This window comes from Psittacula echo (genome assembly GCF_963264785.1).
Source record: "Psittacula echo genome assembly, chromosome: Z".
NCBI lineage: Eukaryota > Metazoa > Chordata > Aves > Psittaciformes > Psittacidae > Psittacula > Psittacula echo.
In genome coordinates, this window is record NC_137742.1 from 85,497,463 (window position 1) to 85,520,156 (window position 22,694).

At 54.8% G+C, this 22,694-nt stretch overlaps 2 protein-coding genes across 2 annotated transcripts; both read right to left on the bottom strand.

Moving 5' to 3' along the window:
• Positions 1-3,201: 3,201 nt before the first annotated feature.
• Positions 3,202-7,709, bottom strand: MLKL (mixed lineage kinase domain like pseudokinase). The gene is made up of 10 exons (XM_080637763.1): positions 7,218-7,709; positions 6,916-7,029; positions 6,639-6,813; positions 6,434-6,531; positions 6,186-6,321; positions 5,615-5,699; positions 5,071-5,219; positions 4,846-4,895; positions 4,293-4,433; positions 3,202-3,487 (listed from the first exon to the last, which is right to left on the bottom strand). Exons 1-10 carry the CDS (start codon positions 7,672-7,674, stop codon positions 3,435-3,437), a joined length of 1,458 nt encoding a protein of 485 aa, XP_080493889.1. The 5' UTR covers positions 7,675-7,709; the 3' UTR covers positions 3,202-3,434.
• Positions 7,710-10,555: 2,846 nt separating this feature from the next.
• FA2H (fatty acid 2-hydroxylase) lies at positions 10,556-22,188 on the bottom strand (the record flags this gene model as incomplete). Its single annotated transcript, XM_080638710.1, has 7 exons — positions 10,556-10,966; positions 11,623-11,875; positions 12,341-12,513; positions 13,759-13,865; positions 13,990-14,132; positions 15,790-15,885; positions 21,913-22,188. 7 exons carry the CDS (start codon positions 22,186-22,188, stop codon positions 10,887-10,889), a joined length of 1,128 nt encoding a protein of 375 aa, XP_080494836.1. The 3' UTR covers positions 10,556-10,886.
• Between the last annotated feature and the right edge of the window lie 506 nt (positions 22,189-22,694).

Sequence of the window (22,694 nt, forward strand, 5' to 3'; positions counted from 1 at the left end):
AGCACAAGCTCCTATGAGCTGGCTGGAACTGCCAAGAGTCAGCACTGCTGCAGGAAGCACCAGAAGGAATCTGGCAGAGCAGACAAAACAGTGACAGCAGCTCTGCAAGCAAGATGGAAAGTGCAGAAGGGTTCAGGAATCAACACAAGAAAAAGGGGGAATTTACTTAACACAAGCAAAGATCCTTCCAGAAGAGGTCAGAAAGTCTGTGCTATTCTTCAGCTTAAAAGATACGTGAGGCACCCAGAATTTGGCCACAGCCACACACCTGGACTGAGCTGGGCTATTTATAAACCAGGAAGCAAGGCAGTTTTAAATCATGCCAGACTTGACAACAGTGTGTTCAGACACGATTTCATCTCTGCTTTACCTGGCACTGATTGTCCTCTGGGAACCACCAACTCGCTGGTGGCTGCGACCTCTCCTCACCCACAGATGCATGACCTGTGCCCCTTGCAGCCTTTGGAGTACGCTGGGAGCTGCGACAGGACGCAACTGTGGGTCAGGCTCAGCAACTGCTTCCTCTGTACCAGCATTTGGTGTGACAACAGTATCATCAGCAGGAAGAGCTGCAACACTATCTCCTCCTTCACTGAGGGCCGGTGCCTGGGATGACAGCACAGCATGACTAGAGAGCTCTGTGGAAAGTGTGTTGGGATTCTCTGCAGAGGAATCAGCCTCTGCTTGGAGATCAACGTCCATCTCTTCTTGAGCCATTTCTGCAAAGAGTTGAAGAAAAACAGTATTTATTTGCAAGTGTGCACTCTACTTCCAGCCTGACGGTAGCAAGAATCAGCAGTGAGTGACTACAAAGCCTTTGGAACTCAGACTCCAGAGAAGACTTTCTCTCTTTGCAGTAGAGCTAGATCATCTCAAGTTGTCACATGTACATGAATGGACATAGCAGGCAGAAGTTTTTGGCTTAAGAGCAGCTAGCACAAAGGCACATCACAAAATCAACTCAAGTAAGCCTTTGAATGAATATGGAAAGTTAAGGATTTCTTGCTGGCATAATTTGCCAGTAAATTCATGAGGAGAAGAGAGTTTGGAAGTAATGAGAGACTCTCCATTGTGAGAGGCACTGCACAAACACCTACAAAGACAGCCAGAAGCAAGCTCTACAATGCAGTCGTTTGTTGCATTGCTCTCAGGTTGTATTTTCAAGTTTCTCTGAACAAGATTCTGCATAACAGGGCAGCGTGATCCATACTCACAACTTAATCCACAGGCCTTTCAGGTATCTTATATTCACCAACACCACACAAACCCAGAAAGGGTATCACAGCAGAACCCACATCCAAGATGTCACAGACAGCAAGCTACCTACAGCACCAGCATTTGTGGGTCCAGATACAGTCTCGGGCTACTCTAGTCATCCTGTCCTACAGGCAGTCTCACAACACTAAAGTTCAAGATTATTTTATCAACTGGATAAATAAATGTGTAAAAGAATAAAATACTCCTTTTCTGAAGGAGGTACATGGATTACATTTCACAAATAGCTGAAAGACATTTCACATTCTCAAAAAAAAAAAAAATACTTAGGCAATCATAAGCCTGAAAGGCCTTGGGAATTGAGGACCTTTACCATCACTTACAAATCCAAAGCACACACTAAGATTTGTTAGGCTGGGTACTGTGCAAACAGAGCAAAGACTGCTTTGAGTAAAAAGAATACCCAGAAAATGTATACAAGAATTACTAGAAAGACTTATTTGAGTATCACTGGCAATGCTCAAATATTTTTATAGACCTGTTAAGAAATCCTAACTTAAGAATCATTTTATAATTCTTATCCTATTTAGCAATTCAGCATAAGTTAGGCCAAACCCAGATGTTAAATGTCACCTCTCAGCAGAACAGTCATACAGTCCAGATATAATATTCAATGCTCAAGTACTGCTTCTCCAGCATTCAACTCACGTTTATGATAAACTTGTCACCTATAAGCACAAACTCTTTATCTTCCTTGTAAATTAACTGTGAGACTGGAAAACTGCCCACATTCACCACTGTGGACTAACTAACCCTGCATATTTCTCAACACACATCATTTCCCACATGACACCCTGGAGTCTTCCTGAGGGCGCAGAAGCCAGAACTTTCTTCACCCAGGCTTCCAGTGGTCCCTAGAAGAGCCGGAGATGGAAGGTCTCCACCAACAGACTTTGGCCCAGACAAGCAACGCCCCAGCGTTTCCAGCAGATACAGCCAAGAGGCTCCACAGACCCTCCGCAGCACTGACTTGGCGGCCGAACGCTGAAGCACCAACTTCCCCTGGCGGAGGACCTCCTCTCCTGCTCAGTCAAACCCTGCTCTACATCTCCAGGTGTTATAACGACGAGCCTGCTTTAACATAAAGTCAACCAAAAAGACCCAAAGACGACCCAAAACTCAGCACACGCTCCACAAGCACTGGTTTATTTCTAGCTTCTTACAGGGCTCGCTTGTTTTAACCAAGAATCAGTCACACGAGCGGCGCAGGAAGGGGAAACGTCTCCTCCGGTAGCCGCGGGCACCCCCCGCGCTCGGGACGCCAACCCGGGCCACCCCGCAGCGCCTCAGGCCGGGGCCCGCCATCACACAGGCCTCCCGCCGCCCTGCCCCGGCGAGACCAACCAGCAGCAGGCCCCGCACTCCTCCAGCGCGGCGTGCCCCGCGGCGGAGGCCCAGCCGCGCCCTCGGAGGATGCCGGGCCGGGCCACTCACCTGCCACTGGGCCCACCAACCCGCTCGAGCTCCGCGCCGCCTAGCCTCTACCGCCCTACTGGCTAAATACGAGCTCTACGTGCCCTTCTATAGGGCAAGCCGGGGTCGGGCCCTCCTTGTCATTGGCCAGCCGCTCTGTCCGTCCGTCCGACAGAGCAGAGGTGGAAAGGAAAAGGGGCGGGAAGGCAGGGCTTGTTTTGATTGGCTAGAGAGACGACTGAAGGGCCCGGCTGATTGGGAAGTGAGACCCCTGAGAGCCGGAACCGGGGGGCTGGGGAGGGCGTGGCAAGGAAGGGAAAATGAGTTTCCATTGGGGGAGCCGCCGCCGTGGCGAAAAGAGCGGGAACTCGAGCGCATTCAAACAGGGCGCGGAGCACTGTCATGGCGGCAGGACTCACCGAGAGGGAGCCCTGAGGCAGCCGCGGGGCTGTAACCTTGTGCCCTCCCTCTAGCTCCCCTCACGTCTCCCCGGCTGCTCCTGCTAGCCTCCCATTGCGTCCCTCCCTTTGTATTCCCTGGGGCCAACATCTCCGGGGTAAAGCCTGTGACAGAATGCCCTCGCCTCAGACCCCTGTAAGGGTGGAGGTCTCAAACACATGTGTATTGAGCAAGCAGTCTCTGTGAGCAGGGAAGGGGGGCGAGTAGCACGCTGTGTGCTGCTTCTCCCCCTTGGCTCACTCTCCAAAGCTCCCAGCTGCTTTCGGCTGCCCACCCATGCTTCTCAGTTAGCTTCCTTGGTTTCTGCTTCTCTCCAGGTCTGACAGTGCATCCACAATCTCTGCAGAACACAGCAAGAGCATTAATCGAAACAGACACCTAAACAGAGTGTTTGGTGGAGGCTTTCGCTCTCCCACCTCAATGGAAGATAGCTTTATGTCATGGATAACAGCCAGGACATGGAGTCACTGTCTCCTTAGGCCAACACAACTGAGCAGCCATTAGGATCATAAAATCCTAGCCTGTTTTGGGTTGGAAGGGACCTCAAAGCTCACCCAGTTCCAACCCCCTGGCACGGGCAGGGACACCTTCCACTAGAGCAGGTTGCTCTAAGCCCCATCCAACCTGGCCTTGAACACTGCCAGGGATGGGGCAGCCACAGCTTCTCTGGGCAACCTGTGCCAGGGCGTCAGCACTATCACAAACCATGCTGAATTCAGAGACAGTCAAATCTTCCCTCCCTTGGAGCAGTTCCTCAGATTGTGATTCGTTGCTCAAAGCCCAAGGCAGGAAGTGTTCCTGCACCGTGTTGTGGCTGCTTCTCCAGTTTATGGAATCTGCACGATCTGAGTGGGGATTAACACACACAGACCTGCTCCCAGGTATGTCCAAGAGAAAAAGCTTATGTGATGCCAAGTGAACATCCTGGTGATAATTGCATAAACTTTAATTTTATGAGCCATGAGTTACAGGAGAAAGAAAGGTCTAGTATTAGGGGACTTGTTAGCATAGGAAGGTAAATGAAGGAGGGATCCTAAAACACAAAACCAGACAAATTCATATGGAAAATAAGGGGCAAACTGACTGCTGCAGCAGCTGATTAGGGGATACAAAGGGCCTGTGGAGCAGATATCCAGGACACTTACCCTCAGCAGAAGGGCGCTGGGAAGGGTCAAAGGCTCGGCACTGGTCAATGACTTTCCGCAGATCTTCAGGACAATTGTCCCCAACAGGTTCCTGGTATTGGTGGTTGCAGATTTTCTCCATGATCTCCTGAGGAGTGCAGCCTGAACAACAGACATGCAAACACGAGTGTCAGGATGGAGCTTTGCTGCCACAGGAGGGTGCTGCGGAGGAAATCCAGTGCAGAGCCATGCCAACAGCCTTTCTGCAGCCCTCAGCATGGAGAAGGCTGCAGAGAAGCCACCCAAACTGTGTTTGCAATGAATTTCTCTCATATTTGGCATGACACTATTGGGCTCCAGTGGAGCAAGATGTGTTTGTGCTTCAATGCACAGGAACATCAAATAGAGACAAAAATTACTTGCATGTTTGTGGTTTAAGCATCTTGCTGAAATGCTTTACTATACTGTATATCCCAGGGATGCTCTGGGAAGGAGCAGAGAGCACCCAGTACCAGACAGGAGCCACACTGGGCCATATGGCTTTTACATAGGGGACCAGATACTTCTGTCTCACCTTCAAATGGGATTTTGGAGGTCGCAATCTCCCCCAACACGATCCCAAAGCTGAAAGAAGACAAGCAAGAGTCTGAGCATTCATCCCACCATGTTATCCTACCTATGCCAGCCGCAAACGTCTGCTTATGTGGCTGATTAAACCTTGGCCTTCTTCTACAGCTCAACAGCGACCCTGCCTGGCATCTGTCCGCTTACAGACATCTCTCAGGAAGGACAGACACACCTGTATATTTCACAGGGCCTCCTGTAAGGGTAGTTGATGTCTTTCAGGTTCTCAGGAGCAATGTAAGCCAACATAGAGACTTGTTTCCAGTTATTCTTGGCTTTCCTCTTGATGGATGACTCCGTTTCACACAGCTCAAATCCTGAGAGCTGATTGAGAGAATGAAAGAAAGAAAGGGCAAAGTGGCAGATGTGCAAAATGCTGTGGAGAAAACAGAGTGAGATGTCCTGGGCAGTAAAGGCTGTTGTGCGGCCACATGTGCTTCCTGGCACATGGCTCTGTCTGCAAGTGAAATATCAGGTGAAGGGAGGTGAATTGCCCTGGTTTCAGCTCATCCCAGGGTGGATGGCTCAGAAACGCTTACTTTGATGACAATAAAACAGAGATAATGATGAACTGAGGTGTCAGTGTCCAAGGTGACAGAGGAGATGGTTCTACTCTGGGTTTTACTCTGGACCATCATAATTCTCTTCAGTGTTAGCAGGGGGAGACATCCACAAAAACATGCAAAACTCCCAAAAAGTTCTCTAGGTATGGCTCTTACCTTCACACAGTAATCCCCGGCCACCAGGAACTTGCTGCTGCAGATGCAACCATGGAGTCGGGACTTCTCTTCTGTCTGGTGCAACCTGCAACCAAGGGCAACATATGCTGGTAGGGGATCCACCCTGACATCGGGGCTCCCTCCCTCTGCGCAGGGGATGGACTGACATCTACCCAGAGAAGCCAGCAGCTCTCTGCCTCTCTTAGTGGACCAATCTTGCCAAGCCAACTTTTCCAGAAGGGCAAAATAACGAGCCTTGTGGATAAGGACCCATAAGGACAACTGCCCATGCTGTAAGGTGCTCCTGAAGCTGCCCTATGGGTGTGGGGAAGGGAGTTTCTCCCTTCCAGGCCTTTGCAGGCTTGAAGCCGGATGTAGGTGCCAGTGACCAGGGAAAATGGGTGCATCAAAACCCACTCTCTATCTCTTCCCCAGCCTCCCATCCCAGTTTCCAAAGGTGGTGGAAACAGTGTCTGCCAGGATACCACTGCTTACTGAGAGATACCAGGAAGCTGAGCATGGCTTGTGGATTGTAAGGCAGACTTACTCACTGGTTTATGCAGGAGCTCACCTGTAAAGGCCTCTGGCGGCTCCCAGAGCCATCCGAATGCGGATGTCCCAGGAGAGATGCTGTTGCTTGGTCAGCACATCCCGCAGCGTCCCATGCTTGCAGTACTCCATGACGATGGAGAAGCAGGGGCTCCCATCTGCAAAGCAGAATTTTGAGCATCCCACCTTCTGCCACCTCTCAGAAGGGGACAAACTGCGCTGGGGACAGGCAGGGGAGGGAAAAGGTGACATTAATGTGGCACCCCCTACCTTTCTCCTCAATGCAGATCCCGTACATACGCAGGATGTTTGGAGACTCAAACTTCTTCAGGGTCTGAACCTCCTTCTCAAAGATGTCTCTCACCTTCCTGCAGAAAGGAACAGCATGGTGAGATCCCTGCAACAGGGCACAACATGGTGCTGAGCCAGCCTCCTGTCCCAGGTGTCCTGTGTTGCCTCCACCCAGAGAACTCACGCCGGGTCGGTGGTCAGTGGCCTCTTGAAGGTTTTGATGGCAACGGGGTACTTGAGGTACTCGCCCTTGTAGAGGTTGTAGCTCTCCGTGTCCTGCAGTTGCCTGTCAAAGGTGAGGTGGTCCTGCTTGATCTCAGTGATGTCTTCTCTTTTACCAACATTGATCTTCTTCAAGCCTGCTCCCCCCAGGTGTCAGGAGGAAACAAGGGACATGTTACACAGATCTCAGAGGGGAAAGACACAATAAACAGGGTGCCTTGAGTTGTCACCCAACTTACAGTCCATCACACGCACGATTTTGTTCAGCTCGCTTTGCATCCAGTCCACCTTGCTCTCTACACATTGTCTGTTGATGTAGATCTCCCTGGTCATATCTTCAGGCTTCTCAGTACCTGCGGAGAGAAATGTGCAGAGGTGGGACCACTGGATGAACATGTGGGACTGATCCAGTTAGTTTTTTTCTCATGGTTTAAATGTCCATCTGTTTGTCCTTGGACATGGCCATCCAGCTCAAAGCTGGGCAGCAGCTGCAGGGAGGTGCCAACCTCAGGGAAAGAGGGTTCACTAAATGCAAACTTACTTGCGATCACCTGGTCCAAGAAAGCCTTATCATCCCTCAGGTCCTCAGCATCCTGTCTGCGGCATGTCTTTGCCTGGAAAGCCTCCAGGAAAGCCTGCTTCTGCTCTGCCTGCAGCAGGAGCGAGAGCCCCTGGGCAATGTCCTCCAGGTTTTCATTCACCCAGACAAACTCCTCACCCGTGCTGCGAGCTCTCAGGAACTTCTGGATCCAGCTGGTCTGGCTGTATTTCATTACCAGCCTCTGGGCTTCCCCCAGCGCCCCCAGCAGCTTCTTCAGCAGTTCCTCTTCATGGTAGGAGATATGTTTTGGTGGCTGAGCCTTGAGGATCCTCACGGGCTCCAGTAGGATCTGGATGCGCTCCACGAGGCGCTGGCACTGGTGCTTACAGCACTTGACCTGCTCAAATTGGGCATGGATGGCCTGGGCCACAGAGAGGACCCTCTCCACAATGTCCATGCTTGCAGCAAAGGGCTTGGCCACTGGGGATGTGGACTGGCAGTGTCTAGTGGAGGTGAGCCTCGAATATCGGTCAGAGATCAGCTGGATACTGCTCTTCTACGCCATCTTCTAAGACTGGAGTAGGCACACACAGAGACATCACCAGGAGCAGTATGGGCACATCTGACTCTGCATTAGCAGATGTTTTGGCTTGATTTATATAAATTAATTTACTGCTAGCCATCTCCAGAGACCTTACACAGAGACTGGCCACACACCACCTTGGGGTCCTGCCCCAGAGCCTACATCTTTGACCATAAAGATCCATTTTTATTTCTAGTCAATGTCTCTCTGTTGTCACCCATCTAATAAAAGCTCTCACACCATCACATCCCCAGTGTTCTCGACTTCATATTTCTCCCTCTAGCTCTGTATTGCCCACTTAAGATTTTAAATCAAACTCTTTCTATGTGCTTAGCATCCCTACAGGGATAGTCCCTGCTCCCCAGCCCACGTTCAGGCAGCAGGGACAGAAAGCTGCCCCTGTTGCAGGGAGATTAGCAGCAGCCACCCACATCATTGATGCAGACAACACTAAGAGAGGGGAGACAGTCTCTACGAGCTGGAAACGAGACAGAAACGCACCCAGAAACAAGCTCAGCCTCTTGCCTTTCCTCTTCAGCTCTCTCTAGCATGGCCCCAAAGAGAGAATCAGCTCATCAGCTTGCTAAATCAGCTGGGTTTACCTGGCTCCTCTTCGCTCGCTGCAGCTGCCTCTGCAGACTGAGAGACACAGCAGGACCACTGCGTGTTTATAGGGTGCGTTCATAGGGTGCTTTCCCCTTCTGCTCCCAGGCAGCGGAAGAGGCATTATGCAACCTGCTGCACTTCCCACGCCACCCCAGTTTCCCCTTCCCAGCAGCCTTCTTGGGTTTCAGAGGAAGGGGCCAGGTGGGCTCTATCTGCCTGTGCTGGGTTTTGCCTGCTGGAAGAAGGAACTGTCTGTGGGAAGCACCTGGGGAGGAAGGGGATGGGAGAGGCTGCCCTCCCCATATTGACACTTGTTGCTATTTGGAACACTGCAATCCCTTCTGCTGTGGGCTGGCATCCCTTCCCAGTCCTCACTGGGGCTGCTGGCCCCTGCCTCCTTCCTGGGGATTGTGCCACAGCAGTGGTCCCACACTGCAGCATTCCCGTGGTGCGCTGCCAAGAAGGACAGAAAGCCAACCGTGTCCTGGGCTGCATCCCCACCAGTGTGACCAGCAGGTCAAAGGAGGTGATCCTGCCCCTCTACTCTGCTCTCGTGAGACCTCACTTGGAGCACTGTGTGCAGTGCTGGTGTCTGTAACATAAAAAGAACATTGGAGAAGAAGGACAGAAGCTGTTGGAGCAAGTCCAGAGGAGGCCATGAGGATGATAGGGGAAGGAGCATCTCCTGTATGAAGACAGGCTGAGAAAGTCAAGGCTGTTCAGCCTGGAGAAGAAAAGGCTGTGTGGAGACCTCATAGCAGCCTTCCAGTATTCGAAGGGGGCCTACAAGGGTGCTGGAGAGGGACTCTTTGTCAGGGACTGTAATGATAGGAGAAGGGGTAGTAGATTTAAACAGAAATGGGGGAAGTTCAGATTAAATATAAAGAAGTTCTTCCCTGTAAGGGTGGCGAGCCACTGGAACAGGTTTCTCAAAGAAGTGGTGAATGCTCCATCCCTGGCAGTGTTCAGTGCCAGCGTGGACAGAGCCTTGGGTGACATGGTCTAGTGTGAGGCGTCCCTGTCTGTGGCAGGCGGTTAGAACTGGATGATCTTAAGGTCATTTCCAACCCAAATCTTTCTGTGATTCTATGGCAAGGGGTGAGGATGCAGTGATAGGGGAAGAGGTTGGGTAAGCAGGGCTCTTCCCTGCTTGCCCAACACACTGCAACACCCTCTGCACCCTGCTGAGGTCCTCACACTGGCCAGCAGGACCCTCCAGAGGACACCCATCACACACTAGGGATGCTGGTCCTTTGGGACCTTCTGCTTCCCTCCCCATCCCTGAAGCCTCAGGACCCCCCAGCATCAATCAAAGGAAGTAGGCTGTATGCACCCATGCCGGAAACAGAGCTTGACCTCTTCCAGGAGCACAGGAAGCTTTGCAGTTGAGTTCGTCAGAGGGCCAGGCTGGTTTTGGGAAGCTTGGGGGAGCATGTGATGCTGTTGCCTAACTTCAGAGAAGTGAGCTTGGCTCAGCCAGCTTCTGCTTACCAGGAGTCTGGGGTCACACAAGTTTGCTGCGGTTTCCCGCTGCAGAGAGCATCTCCCTCGCCATCACCATCATCTACAGCACAGATTTCATCAGCATGGGGAGATGTGAAAGGAAACCCCAAGGTACCGCAGCACCAAGGGCCACTGGCACCTCAGAATGGATGCACCCGGGCTGGGAGAATGTGGGAGGAGGCCCAAGGGATACACTAGCCAAACCCTGTTTAAAAGGCTTCATTTTTCAAAACATACAGTTTATTTACAATTGTAGTGTCTACAGTTTCACACAGAACTTTATTTCAAAACCTGCAGTAAACATTCAGAAAAAAAAACAAAACAACACAAACCCAATCACAGGATCAGCAAAAAGGTATCAGGTAGTAATTCTATTCTTTGAAGTTCGAGTTTTGAGTAGCCACTGTCTACAAAACCCATGAACTTGATAAATCTGGCAGAGAGATTTAGGTTTGCACTGTTTAGAAAAAGACAAAATACAGACATAAAGGATCCCCATGCAAAGGACTGCAGGCCAAGAAAACCCTGTGTGGGATTGGACCGGGAGAAGGATCCAGGATATGGAAGCCTCTCGGCACAAGTTAGGTGATGAAGTTAACTGCAGCGTGTTGTACGCCCAGAGAGGGCCAGAGGGCTTGAGCAAGTTTCAGGGCAGAGAACGGAGGGTGGCATCAGGCACTTCATGTGTCAGGCAGCATATCTGCCCACGCATCCATGTCCTGGAGCAGGAGAGCAGCAAGGAAGGGGCAGGAGTGCCACAGGGAGCCCCACAACCTCCTCCTCCCCTTTCCCTGCATCCTCACACCCTATCCCCCTTGGCAATGCCACAGTGCACCACAGGGATGCTCCAGTGTGGGGCTACTGCTGTGGCACAATCCCCAGGAAGGAGGCAAGTGCCCCACTGAGGGCTCAGAGGGACACCAACTCCAGCCCTGGATGGGAAGAGCCAGCAGCCAGGTGCTATACCATCAGGGCCATCAGTCCTTCTTCTCAAAGGTCTCCTCAGGGATGAGCGTCCCGAAAGGGTGATCCCAGAAGCGAGTGGTGATGCCAAAGCCTGTAGGTGGGATAGAGAGAGCTGAGCTCACAGCACCACTGGCACTGGGATGCTACTGGGGCAGGGCACAGCTTGCTCTACATTAACTGATGAGGGAGGGAAAGGAGGAAGGCAAGGCAAGGGTGAGAAGGAAGAGCAGAAGGAGCTGGCTGAGCCATTCTGCCAGCCCCATGGATGATAGCTTATCTGGATGGGCTGTTTTCTCCTAGGAAACCGGGCAAAGGCCAAGTTGAGCAAGCACCAGGTTGGGGAACGTGTGGAGAGGACTCGGGGGAGCCCTGGGCCTCACCCTCTGCCTCACCCTGTGCCTGACAACACCTCCAGGCAGGTTGAGATGCTGCTGAGGCAGGGACAGGCACCCACATCCATGTCCCTGCCCTGGCATCCTCAGGCAGCATTGGTGCTCTCCAGTCTCACCAGTGAGACAGATTGCTGCCTTCACCCCTGCGACACCCCAGCTCCCCATCCTCAACCTGGGAGCCAAGAAAGGTGCCCAATGCGGCTGCAACACCTCATACACCACTTCCCCAGCAACATGGGTGGGCTTCCCCAACCCAAATACCGAACATTTCAGAGCATCAGCTGCACACAGATAGGGAGATGAGGCTGTGACAGCCCTTGCTCCCTGCCAGCACATATGGGCAATGGAGCACTACCTGATTTTTGGTGTTCAAAGTGGTGCTTGACGTGATAAGCCTTCAGGCCATACAGGTAGGTGCCCTTCTTCGGTGACCCATAGTGGAGATAATAGTGCATCATGTCGTAGACGACGTAGCCGCAGAGCCCCCCAACAAACACTGAGAGCCCCAGCACCTCGGGCAGCAGGAGCTGCAGGACGCCATAGAAGAAGCCGATCACTAGTGAGGCTGGCACGGGAGGGAACACCAGGCGGGAGCTGTCAAACGGAGACTGGAAGCAGAGGAAGACGATGGGAAAGGGAGCTCCTAGCTCACCTCACATCTCCCAGCACATCCCTGCGAAGCAGGCTGGGAAAAGCAAACACCAAAGCCTCCAGAAACCCTCCCCAAAAGATAAGCCCAGCGGTGAGAGCAGCCACTTGCCCTCGCCAAGGTGGCTGGGCAGCCAGTGGCTTTGGCTGGGAGGTCCCTGAGCTCCACAGGAACATTTTCTCCAGTGAAGCTAGAGGGAGCCCATGGCTTTTTTGGTCTTCCCGCTTGCCCTGCTGGAGCTTGCAGCTTTGTCTCCAGCTCCTCAGAGCCCATCTTGCAGTCCTCGCTGGTATTGAGGGCCTGGCTTGAGGCAAAGATGCCACGAATCACACGTTGAACACACACTGCACCGACAGGCTCCGCCTGAGCAAAGGCCACTGTTCCCATGCCCAGTGGGTGCCAGAGGAGGTGAGCTGTAACTCACCTTGTGATGCTGCCCGTGCAGCAAGAAATGCAGGGTGATGAGATAGTAGTTACTAGCAGGTGGCTTCATGTGGAAGACAAAGCGATGGATGAGGTACTCTAGCAGGGACCACAGGAACATCCCCAGGAGGAAGATGAAGGGGAAGTAGTATTTGTGGACGGGGATGGAGTACTCTACACAGTAAGACATGCAGTGGTTAGCAGGGCAGGTGATACGCAAGTGCTCTTCTCCATCACCATACTCTTCCTCATCAGCTTTCCCTCCCTCTCACCTCTCATCCACCTCCTGCCCCGAGCTTCACCAGGGAGCTCCTCAAGCACCACTCCTAACCACATCTTCCTTTGATTCCCATTAATTTATACTTGTTATGGAAACAGCTGGCTTCTTGCTGCCACAGGGAGCTGGTGGGGGGGTCCCCTACATCCCAGATGGCAATGAAGGCTTGGGATGTGCACCGCAGGGACAACCCTGTCTGAACAAAGCTGCTTCTCCCTCCAGAACAAGGCAGGAGGGACCTTATCTGTGGAGGCAGCACTCATGACAGTTAAACAGTGCTGCGGTGCTGGGTTTTTATTATTTTGGGGGAAAAAGAATAGGTTTGTTGGGCACTTTCCCCCACAGAGCATTTTTCAGCCACCTCCTCCTTTCAGGGCTGGCTAACAGCCCTGCATCTTTGCTGAAAGAATTCAGATCTCCCCCAGTGTGTTTGATTTTGGGGAAAAAAATTCTCAAAACCAAAACAAAACCACCAAACCCTTGGCAGCAAGGTGTTGAATGCCGCAAGGAGCAGGAGGTTGCCAGTGCGGCCGGGCACAGCTGGCACTGGGTGGCACCTTGCAAAAACACCAGGGAGCCCAGCAGAATAAAAAAGGACAACAAAGATGACAGCCTGCCCCGGCCACGCTTGTTATTCCCGGGGGAGCAGACAGTGGGAGATTCAAGGGCAGGCGCTCCAGGCAAACAAGCCCTGCACTGTGCGATGCCGATGGCGCTGAGAGCCGGGTTTGTTTGCTTGCTATGCTGGCATCCAGCAGTGGCCCAGGGTGGGTGTCAGCAGCATTGGCACACACCGCAGTGCCTGCAGGGCTTGGGTCTGGGATGGAAGGAAGGGAGGGAGGAAAGAGGGAGCAGTCTGCGTGCTCCATGGCTCTATCTATGTTCTTTGCCGGGACAGAATGGTGTAGGTGAGAGGAGGGCATGCAGGTGGGTGAGCTCAGGCTTTAAAGTAATGCAGGCAGCTTTGTGCAGGGGACATGCCGGTGGCCATAGGGACAGGGGGTCACCCGCTACTTGTGCATGTGACTCATATTGAGCATGCATGGAAGCAGGGATGCAGAAAGGATGCAGAAGTCTTCACCGCACCCCGGATCCAAAGTGGGAGCAGTGAGTGAGCCCAAAGGCTTTGGTGCTGCTTATACCTGTGGTGAAGGAGGAGAAGAGTCTGGTGTTGCCCTGGGCAAGGGAGGTGTAGCTGACCCAGCTGAGATAGAGCACTACAGGAGTCCACACCATAAACACCACATACCTGTGGGATAGAGGGAGATACCAGAGAGAGCGTCCCATGGGGTGGGGCAAGCCGTGTGTCATTGCCTCCCTCCCCTCCCCACGGAGGCACTGGCCAGGGCATGGCATAGACCCCAGGGGCTCACCATGCTGTCTTGGAGAGGGACTCGAGGAAATCCGAGTGGAAGAGGCGGATAGGACGATCCACGGGCTGGTGCACCCACTCATCGTACTTCTCCCCCAGGTAGCCCACCTGCCACAGCAGAGGCTTCTGCCAGTCCACCAGGTCCTGAGGGAGCAGACACCAGTTGTACCCACACACTGCCCTGGTACTGGACACAGAGCTGTGGGATCTGGAGCTACAAACCCCACAAGCAGCTGCTTCTTGTTCCAAGCAGCCCAAAGCTCCCTGTAAGCACTAGCACAAGACAGACAAGCAGAGCCAGACACACATCAGCTCCACCTACACACAAACACAGGGCTGAGCTCACTCCCTGTGCCAGCGGTTCAAGGTGAAGGTGGCTGTACCAGACCTGGCTCAGCATCAGGTCCCGATAACACAGGCTCTCTCCCCACTGGGAGCTGCCAAGATTAGATAGTGAGCAGCGATATTCCCCACTCACCAGCCATGCCAGTGAGGTGGAGGTCGGATGTGGAGCCCATCCCCATGGCATTGCCCTGACCAAGGGCTTTTCTCCTTGTGGAGAGGACACATAGGGCAACCACAGCCATTTGAGGGCTCCAGCAGTGAGGAGTGAAGCAGAAAGGGATGGGGAGCAGGGAGACAGGCTGGGAATACAAACACCAGTTATGCTCCCATGCATAACTGCATTCAGATGGCTGCAAAAGCAAGAAGGCACCTGTGCAGCTGTGCATGTCTGCATGGGACAAAAATAGGCACAACCAGCAGCACCACCTCTGCTGTTGCTCAGCATCCCCAGGCAAGTCTTCTGCTGGCCTGCCCAGATAAGGTGATTTCTTGGTCCCACCCCTGCCCTAGGACAGAAACCATGCTCACCCCACTGAGCCCCAAGCCTGGCACCTCTCCATTGTTCAGCCTGTGCCGCACAGCGGTGGCACGGCACCAGCACCTGCAGCTGTGCCACTGGTCATTTGTCAGTGGTGGCAGGGGGTGGCTCAGTTTGGAGAGCTTCATAGCAAAGGGCCAAGGTGGCCATGGCCATTATTGGGGCTCTGCCGCTGGCAGGGATGGATGTGATAACCCAGGACGGGAAACAACCCCAGCCCGCAGGGGTGCATGGGGTGGAGACACCCTCCATTGGGGAGGTAGAAGAAAAATCAGAGCAAAAATGTCGCTTTGGGGTAACTGATTTTAAAGGCAGTCAGCAAGTGAAATATAAAGATGGGGGGAGGGTGAAAGGTGTTCCCCAGTTCAAAACAAAACCACCTTTTGCAAGATAAAGGCACACTCACTGAGGAGCATGCAAGGTTCCTCAGCAGCCAGAGGGTGCCACGAAAGCAAGGGACATTCAAGGGCACCTTGGGAACAAATCCCTACCTCTGTGGTGTGCTCAGATTGGAGTGAGCAGGGCAGGGAGCACTCTGCACACACGAGGATCACCCTGCCCGGGACAGGGGATCCCTGGCGCTCAGTCAAGAGGGAAAAAAGTGGGGAAAAGCAATAACTAAGGCAAGTAAGGTGCAGCCTGGCAGCACGTCCCGCTCGACAGGCAGGGCTCCTGTCAGAGAGAGCCGTCTCCTCCCACGCCGTCGCAGCAGCAGGAGCCTCCCAGCACAGCCACGCCTGGGCAATAAAGCAGGAGTGATGCTGTCTGTGCTGGTAGAAAGGGCAGAAGCAGCTGGGTCGGCCCACCTCCCTCCCGGCATCCCTCCCATCCCAGGGATCGGCAGCCAGACAGCGTTCCTGCAGGGGACAGAAGAGCTGGCCTTCCCCAGGAGCACTCTGGCAGACCCCCAGCTCTCACCTTCTCCACATCCACTGTTTTACAGTGGGGATCCATCCGTGCTGGGGTCTGGGTTGCAGCACCCACTGCCTGCTCATCCACTGGCTTGGCAGGGCTCTGGAAAGGGAAGGAAAACCCCACAGTGAAGCATGGGTGGCAGATATGGCTGGGGACAGTGATGGCCGTGCCAGCAAGGGGCACAGGCACAGCAAGCTCAAGACTGCCTGCTAAATGATAAGAGGGAAATATCTGATGAATTTAAGTCAGTACTTGCAGAGCAGGTTCCCGAGGGATGTGGCCACCAGCTACCCTTGAACTGCCCATCAGGCATTGCATGCTCAGATCTGTTTGAAACCTCTCCCCAAGACCAGTGTTCAGAGCAGGGCACCTGGCTCTGGTGCTTCAGGGGGCATTGCTGGGTTAGTGCTCACCACACTGGCAATGGGCTCCCTCCTCCTCACCCCACTGCTCTCCAGCAAAAGCCTGACTCGGCATTTTGGTTCCCGAGGTTCCTTGTGGAGCCAGGAAGCATGGCACAAATGGTGGCACCACCTTGGCACCGGGCACCAGAAAGAAACGCAGCAGGAGGGAGCTCACTGCAGGGAAAAGGCAAAGTGCCATTTGCAGGGTGGTGCTGGGCCTGCCACCTTGGCCACAGGCTACACAAGGCGGGGTGGGGAGGCTTGGTTTTGCCTAGTAAAGGCACACCGAAGCTTTGGGGATGCAGTAGGATGAGCCCAGGTTGCGGTCCTACTGCCAGGGCTGGCCAGGAAGCAGGAGAAACCTGCCTCGTGTGGAGCTTCGAAGCAAATCCATTGCCAGGCACCAGCAGCGGTCTCTTTGCCGCTGCACTGCCAGCTCCGGCCCTGTTGCCGGCATGGGGCTCGGTGAGGGCACGGCGTGCCTGTGCAAGCCCAGCACCAGCCATGCCCCGCGGCACCGGCCGCCTGCTGGCTCCCAGGCAGGACGTGCCAAACATGCCTTCTCTCCTGCTCTGTCACCTTGAGTTACCCATTAACCAGCAGCAGGGTACGGCGCAGCCTGGCAGCCGCGGCACACCAGGGCCCGCCGGGGCTCCCAGTTGTTCTGGGAGGAAGGGTGTTCTCCTGGCAGCCATCATGGGTCCTCAGTGGATGCTCTCCCCACTTCTCCAAGAGAGATGCGATTCCCTGTGGGAATAGACACCTCAGCAGCCGCTGGGAGCTGGGATGCAGGAGGACCAGTGTCACCTCGCTAGGGTGGACAGGGCTTTACTCCCTGCCACACTGGTGACACTGAGGCAGGGCCCCAGCACTCTTTGCCAGTCAGGCTCCCAGTTCCTGTCCTAGGCTAGCTGGATTTCAAGCCTCATTCCACTGGTACAGGAGCTGCACTACCCAGCCCTGAGGCAGCCTCTCACCCTGGGGCAGGGCAGGGCTTATTTCCAGCAAGGCTGGACTTGAGCAAGCATCAATTTTACTGGACGTAGAGCACCAGCATGAGCTCCGGACCACCACATCTCCCTCTGCAGGGGTCCCCACTGCTATTTTTGGCTTTGCATGCTCTGTTCTTCAGAGAGACCTCCCAAAACTGAGGTGGGATGCCTTGAAATCCAGCTGAGGACGGTAAAGTTATGGCTTTGCCTTCTCCCCACTGGTCCTTTGGAAGAAAATTTGGCTTTACAAAAGAGAGAGACGGCTCCTCCTTCCCCCAGAAAATGAGACCCTGCTCTCCACCTCAATGCTTGCACCTCAGCCTTGATGGCAGCAGGAAGGATGCTTAAGAAAGCAGGCTGATGCAACCCCCAGGCACCTCTCCTCCTCTTCCTGACATATCCACGTCACCATTTCCCCTGCCCACTGACATGCGAGCACCACATCATGTCCAGAGGCTTCCCTGTCCTTCCAGGTCAAGGAGGTGGACAGGGGCTCAGCCTCTACCTCACTAGCAGCACCCAGTCTGGGCAGGTTGGGTACCATCAGTGCGATGCCATCGCCCTGTGTGTTCCCTTGCAGCACCCTGCCTCACCTGAGTCACCTCCTCCTCCTCCTCCTCAGCAGGGGACCAGAAGGAAGACTCTCCTCTTGCTCATCCCAGGGCTAGCACCGAAAGAATCAGCAGCAGTGGCGCAACGGGGTGCAAGCCACGCATGCATGCCCTGGCTCGCTCCTCGGAGCGGCAGTGCACTCCTTCCTTCCCAGAGCACACAGGGATCTTTTATGGACCAAGACTCACCAGCACTGAGACCAGCACTGGAGCTTCTGACCTCCTCCTCTTCCTCATAAAAGGTGGGTTTGAAGGAGGCTGAAGGGGTCTTTGCAAGTGCCAGGCTTTGCCTGTTGCCTGTGTGTCATGCTGATGCATCAGCGTCATCCCCAGGCAAACAGGTCCTGCCAGGAATGATGTGCAAGAACCTGATGTAACAAAGGGAAAGTTAACACCTACAAAGACTATCTTCCCACTGCCACCCCAGCGAGGTGCCGGCTCTCCTGCTGTGAGGCAACACAGCCGGACACTCAGGGCACAGCACGATGTGGTAACTGGGTGATCCTGCACCCACCTCCGAGCATCCCTCTGCCCTGCATGGGTCAGGCAGGGAGCTGACCGCTGGTCCTGTGCTGGCGAGAGAGCACTGGCTATAGAATCCTAGCCTGTTTTCAGTTGGAAGGGACCTCAAAGCTCACCCAGTTCCAATTCCTGATACGGGCAGGGACACCTTCCACTAGACCAGGTTGCTCCAAGCCCCGTCCAACCTGGCCTTGAACACTGTCAGGGATGGGGCAGCCACAGCTTCTCTGGGCAACCTGTGCCAGGGCCTCAGCACCCTCACAGGGAAGAACTTCTGCCTAAGAGCTCATCTCAGTCTCCCCTCTGTCAGGTTAAAGCCATTCCCCCTTCTTCGGTCCCCACAAGCCCTTGTCAAAAGCCCCTCTCCAGGTCTCTTGTCAGTCCCTAATACCTAAAGGTATTAAAGACTGTCACAAGGTCTCCACTGAGCCTTCTCTTCTCCAGGCTGTGGCTGCCCCAGAGCAGGGCTCAGGATGAAGGAAAACAAACCCAGCTGTGATGTGGGCAGGTACAATGAGGAGAGATGATCTGGCATGAGGCCCAGTGTGCCTGGGACACAGGCAGGAGGAGAAGCTGGAAACCTCCCCCTGGCCCAAGCAGGGTGATGCTGCCTGGAGACCACTGCTCGAACAGCAGCCTGGACCCAGTTTTCCACCCAAGAACCTCCAAGACCTTCACCAAGCTCCTAAGCCAGCTCGACTTGCTGATGCCCACACAAGAGAAGCTGTGTTGGCAATGTAGAGTCGGGCATGTAGCACAAGGACACCCCATGAGGCACAGGGAGCCCAGGCGAGGGCCCCACCCACAGTGGCATGGTCCCAGCATCACGATCCCACCAGCATCACAGTGCCTGGGCAGTGACTGGCTGCGTCGCAGCCCATTAAACTGGGTGCAGCAGGACTATTAAAATGAGGTGGAATTTAACCTGTTCTAATGACAATAATAATAAAAAAGTCACTTCTTGTTGCAACGCCTGCGAAGAACATGCAAGCGCATACGTCCAAGTGAGCTCAGGGTGGGATGGAGAACCAGGGCAAGCCCGGCATGGGGTGATGTGGGTGAAAGGAAGGGGAGGACACCAACTCCAAGAGGCATGGGAGATTCACTGTGACTCATGGCCACGTCACACGCCCCGGAGAGGCTGTGAGTTTCTCATTGCTTAAATTGGAGGGGTAATTAGATGATCCAGTTTCCCTCTAGCAAGGCTGCTAAAATCCACTGTCTAGTTTGGGTAATTGTTGCTTCTCACTTTGATCTCCCCTACATATTCTGTTTGCATAGATAAAGAGTTTGAGGGTTAATTTGTCCTTAGCCAAATGGGACTGGGTGATGCAGAAGAGACCTGCAGCCGAAGGATGGAGCTGAGCTCCCAAGAGCAGCAGGAATAGGTGCAGAGAGGCTTGCCAGCTGGATGAAGGCTGCCTCTCATCTTCCTCTTTGCCTTTCCTGCACTAATCATAGAATCCCAGACTGGTTTGTGTTGGAAACAACATTAAGCTCACCCAGTCCCAACCCCTGCCACAGGCAGGGACACCTTCCACTAGACCAGGTTGCTGCAAGCCCCATCCAAGCTGGCCTTGAACACTGCCAGGGATGGGGCAGCCACAGCTTCTCTGGGCAACCTGTGCCAGGGCCTCACAGGGAAGAACTTCTTCCAATTTCCAAACATAAGCAGCCAGGGATGCTGGATGCCTGCAGGACCACAACATGGCATGGGGATGGTGCAGCCCTGGGATTCCTGAGAGGTGAGGAGAAGCACCAGCAAAGCCGTGGGAGTTCGAGCCAGACTAGGACAAAGCAACACCTCCTTCAAATTGCTGCTTGGGGTTTGCCAGCCCAAAAGTAGCCAAAGCAAAATCCCACACACCAATGATGGCATCAATTCCCCTTCTCCCTCCAAAAGGGATTTTTGAGGGGTGGCAAGTCTGTCAGAGCAGCTCACAGAAGGTGCATGCTGGATCCAGCACAGCCAGCCACGCCATGCAGCAGGCAGCTTCTTTCCCTCCCCCGTGTTACAACCTGGGACGGTTTATCTAGTGCCAGGTAGTGTCTGATCTCCCTGCACTCCAGTGTTATCATGCCATATATTTGCATAGGGATGGTGGCAATTCCCTGCAGTGTGAGAACTCGTTTGTCCGGAACCTTCCTTCGCCCCAACCCGTTGGGCTTGTCACGCTTGCTAGGAGGCAGTGGCAGCAGCAATGAGTGTCCCAACAGAGGAGGTGCCATCTCTGGGACCCAGAGAATAAGCCAGCATCATGCTGGGGCTGAACAAAGCCCCATCTGTGGCGCTGTGGCTGATAAGGGCCGAGGTATGCCATGGGGAGCGAGTGCAAACAACCAGCCAGAGGGACCAAGCGGTCATCGACTTTGCTGGGATGTCAGGAGGAGAAAACACTGAACTCAGCTGGCAAAGGGGCTGGGGTGGCCCCATTGCTTGAGCGTCCTGGGGCAGCAGCACCCGGTGCCACGCTGCCTCTGGGAAGTCCACCCAGCAAAAGTGCAGCTTCCTAGGGTGCTTTCCTTTCTGCATGGGCAGTGGCTGAGCGTGGGGCTGTCATGGAGGGGACAATGCTGAGTCACAGCCACCCTTATCCCACACCCAGACGTTAGGGGAGATGGCCGGCCTCCTCGCTGCAGTGCTGGCTGCTTGCTGCCAGCAAGTCCTGGTGCCCTGCACCCCGGTCCCCGAGGGCCAGCAGTGCCAGTAAGGGTGCCCTGCGCCATCGCTACACGGCTCTGCTAAAACCCACACCGAGCTGTATGTCCCCATGTCCCACACCCCTCCAAAGACCCAAGCACCTTTCTGCCATGCTGGCATGCCAGGATCCACTATCAGCCCTGCCATCCAGCATGGCCAAGGTGGGATGTGTCCATGGGGTGGGATCCCAAAGATAACAAACTTTTGGTGCCTGGGACATGGTCACTCTCAGGCCCTGAGCTGCCTGCACCCTACATGTCTCGGTATCATCTGCTCCAGGGAGCCCAGCCCCACTGACATTGACAGCCCCACAGATTTGCCTGGAACCAGCATGCTCCATGCACTTGGGATCTTTGCACACCGTACACCTCAGGCATGGTCCATATAGTGGTCCAGGAGCCTCAAACATGCCCTGCCCCAAACACCAGTCATGCTCTGAACACCCCAGACCCTCCATAGCCTGGACCCAAGCACCTTGTGCAGCTCCGACCTGTACCTGGATGCCATATACAACCTATATGCTACATGCACCCCAAAGCTCCATGGCCAGTACACCCCAGATCCTAAATAGCTTCTGCATGTCCTGTACTGCCTTAAACCCATGGAGCCAGGACAAGGAGCCCCTTAGAGACTCTGTACAGCTCAAACTGCATGCACCCTGGACTTGGGATGCGTTACAGACTCTTGCACTGATCCGACCTCACACAGCCTGGGCAACCCTATGGGCTCTATACGCCCTGGACTTGGGAGACCCGAGATCTGGGACACCCTATGGGCTCGTACATCCTAGACCTGGGCCACCCTGGACCCCCAATGAGCTCTGCACACTCTGGACCCGGGACACCCTCTGTGTTGTTAACCGCAGACCCGGGGCATTCCGCGGCCGCCGGCGGTACCTGTTCCTCGCCAGGCTCCATCTCCCCTACATAGTACTGCTCCAGCCAGCGGCGGGCGTTGTCCGAGTGCCGGTGCGGCGGCCCGTCCAGCGCGGCGCTCACGTCGGTGCCCGCCCGGCGTCGCAGCAGCTGCTCCCCTCCCGGGTGCAGCCGCACGAACCCGCTCAAGTCGTAGAGGCGGCGGCGGCAGGACACGAGGCAGGCGCCCTCCGCGCAGCGAGCCCGCACCTCGGCGGCGCTGAACGACCGCGGTGCCGGTGCCGGTGCCGCCGCCATGGCCCCGCTGACCGGCGCTGCCTGTCCCCCACCGCACAGCAACGCGCCCGCTCCGCCGCGCTCTGCCAGCACCTGCACACCCGCGTGCGGGGATATGCCGGGCGACCACGCCCCTCCGTAGGCCACGCCCATGTGGGCGGGGCTTACACGGAGAGGCTCCGCCCCCTTAACGACAGCGACGGGCGAGGAACAGGGAGCCCACGGGTGGGTGATGGGGGGGCTGGGGCACCCGGGGTGGGAATGAAGCAGCCACAGGGGGGTGATGCAGGCGGAGGGCTCCAGGGGGGCTCCCCAGGGAGGGCACTGGGGCACGCTTGAGGGTGGGTTATGGGGGGCACTGTGGCACTCAGGGGTGGGGGGAAGTGGAGCATGGGCACCCCAGGGGGAGCGATGAGGGATGGGGGCATCCGTGGGGGGTAACTGGCGGTACGGGACATCCCTCCCCCAAGCTTCGTGGTGGCTGTGGCAGAGGGAAGCCAATCCCAGCTCACAGCCCACCCAGGAGA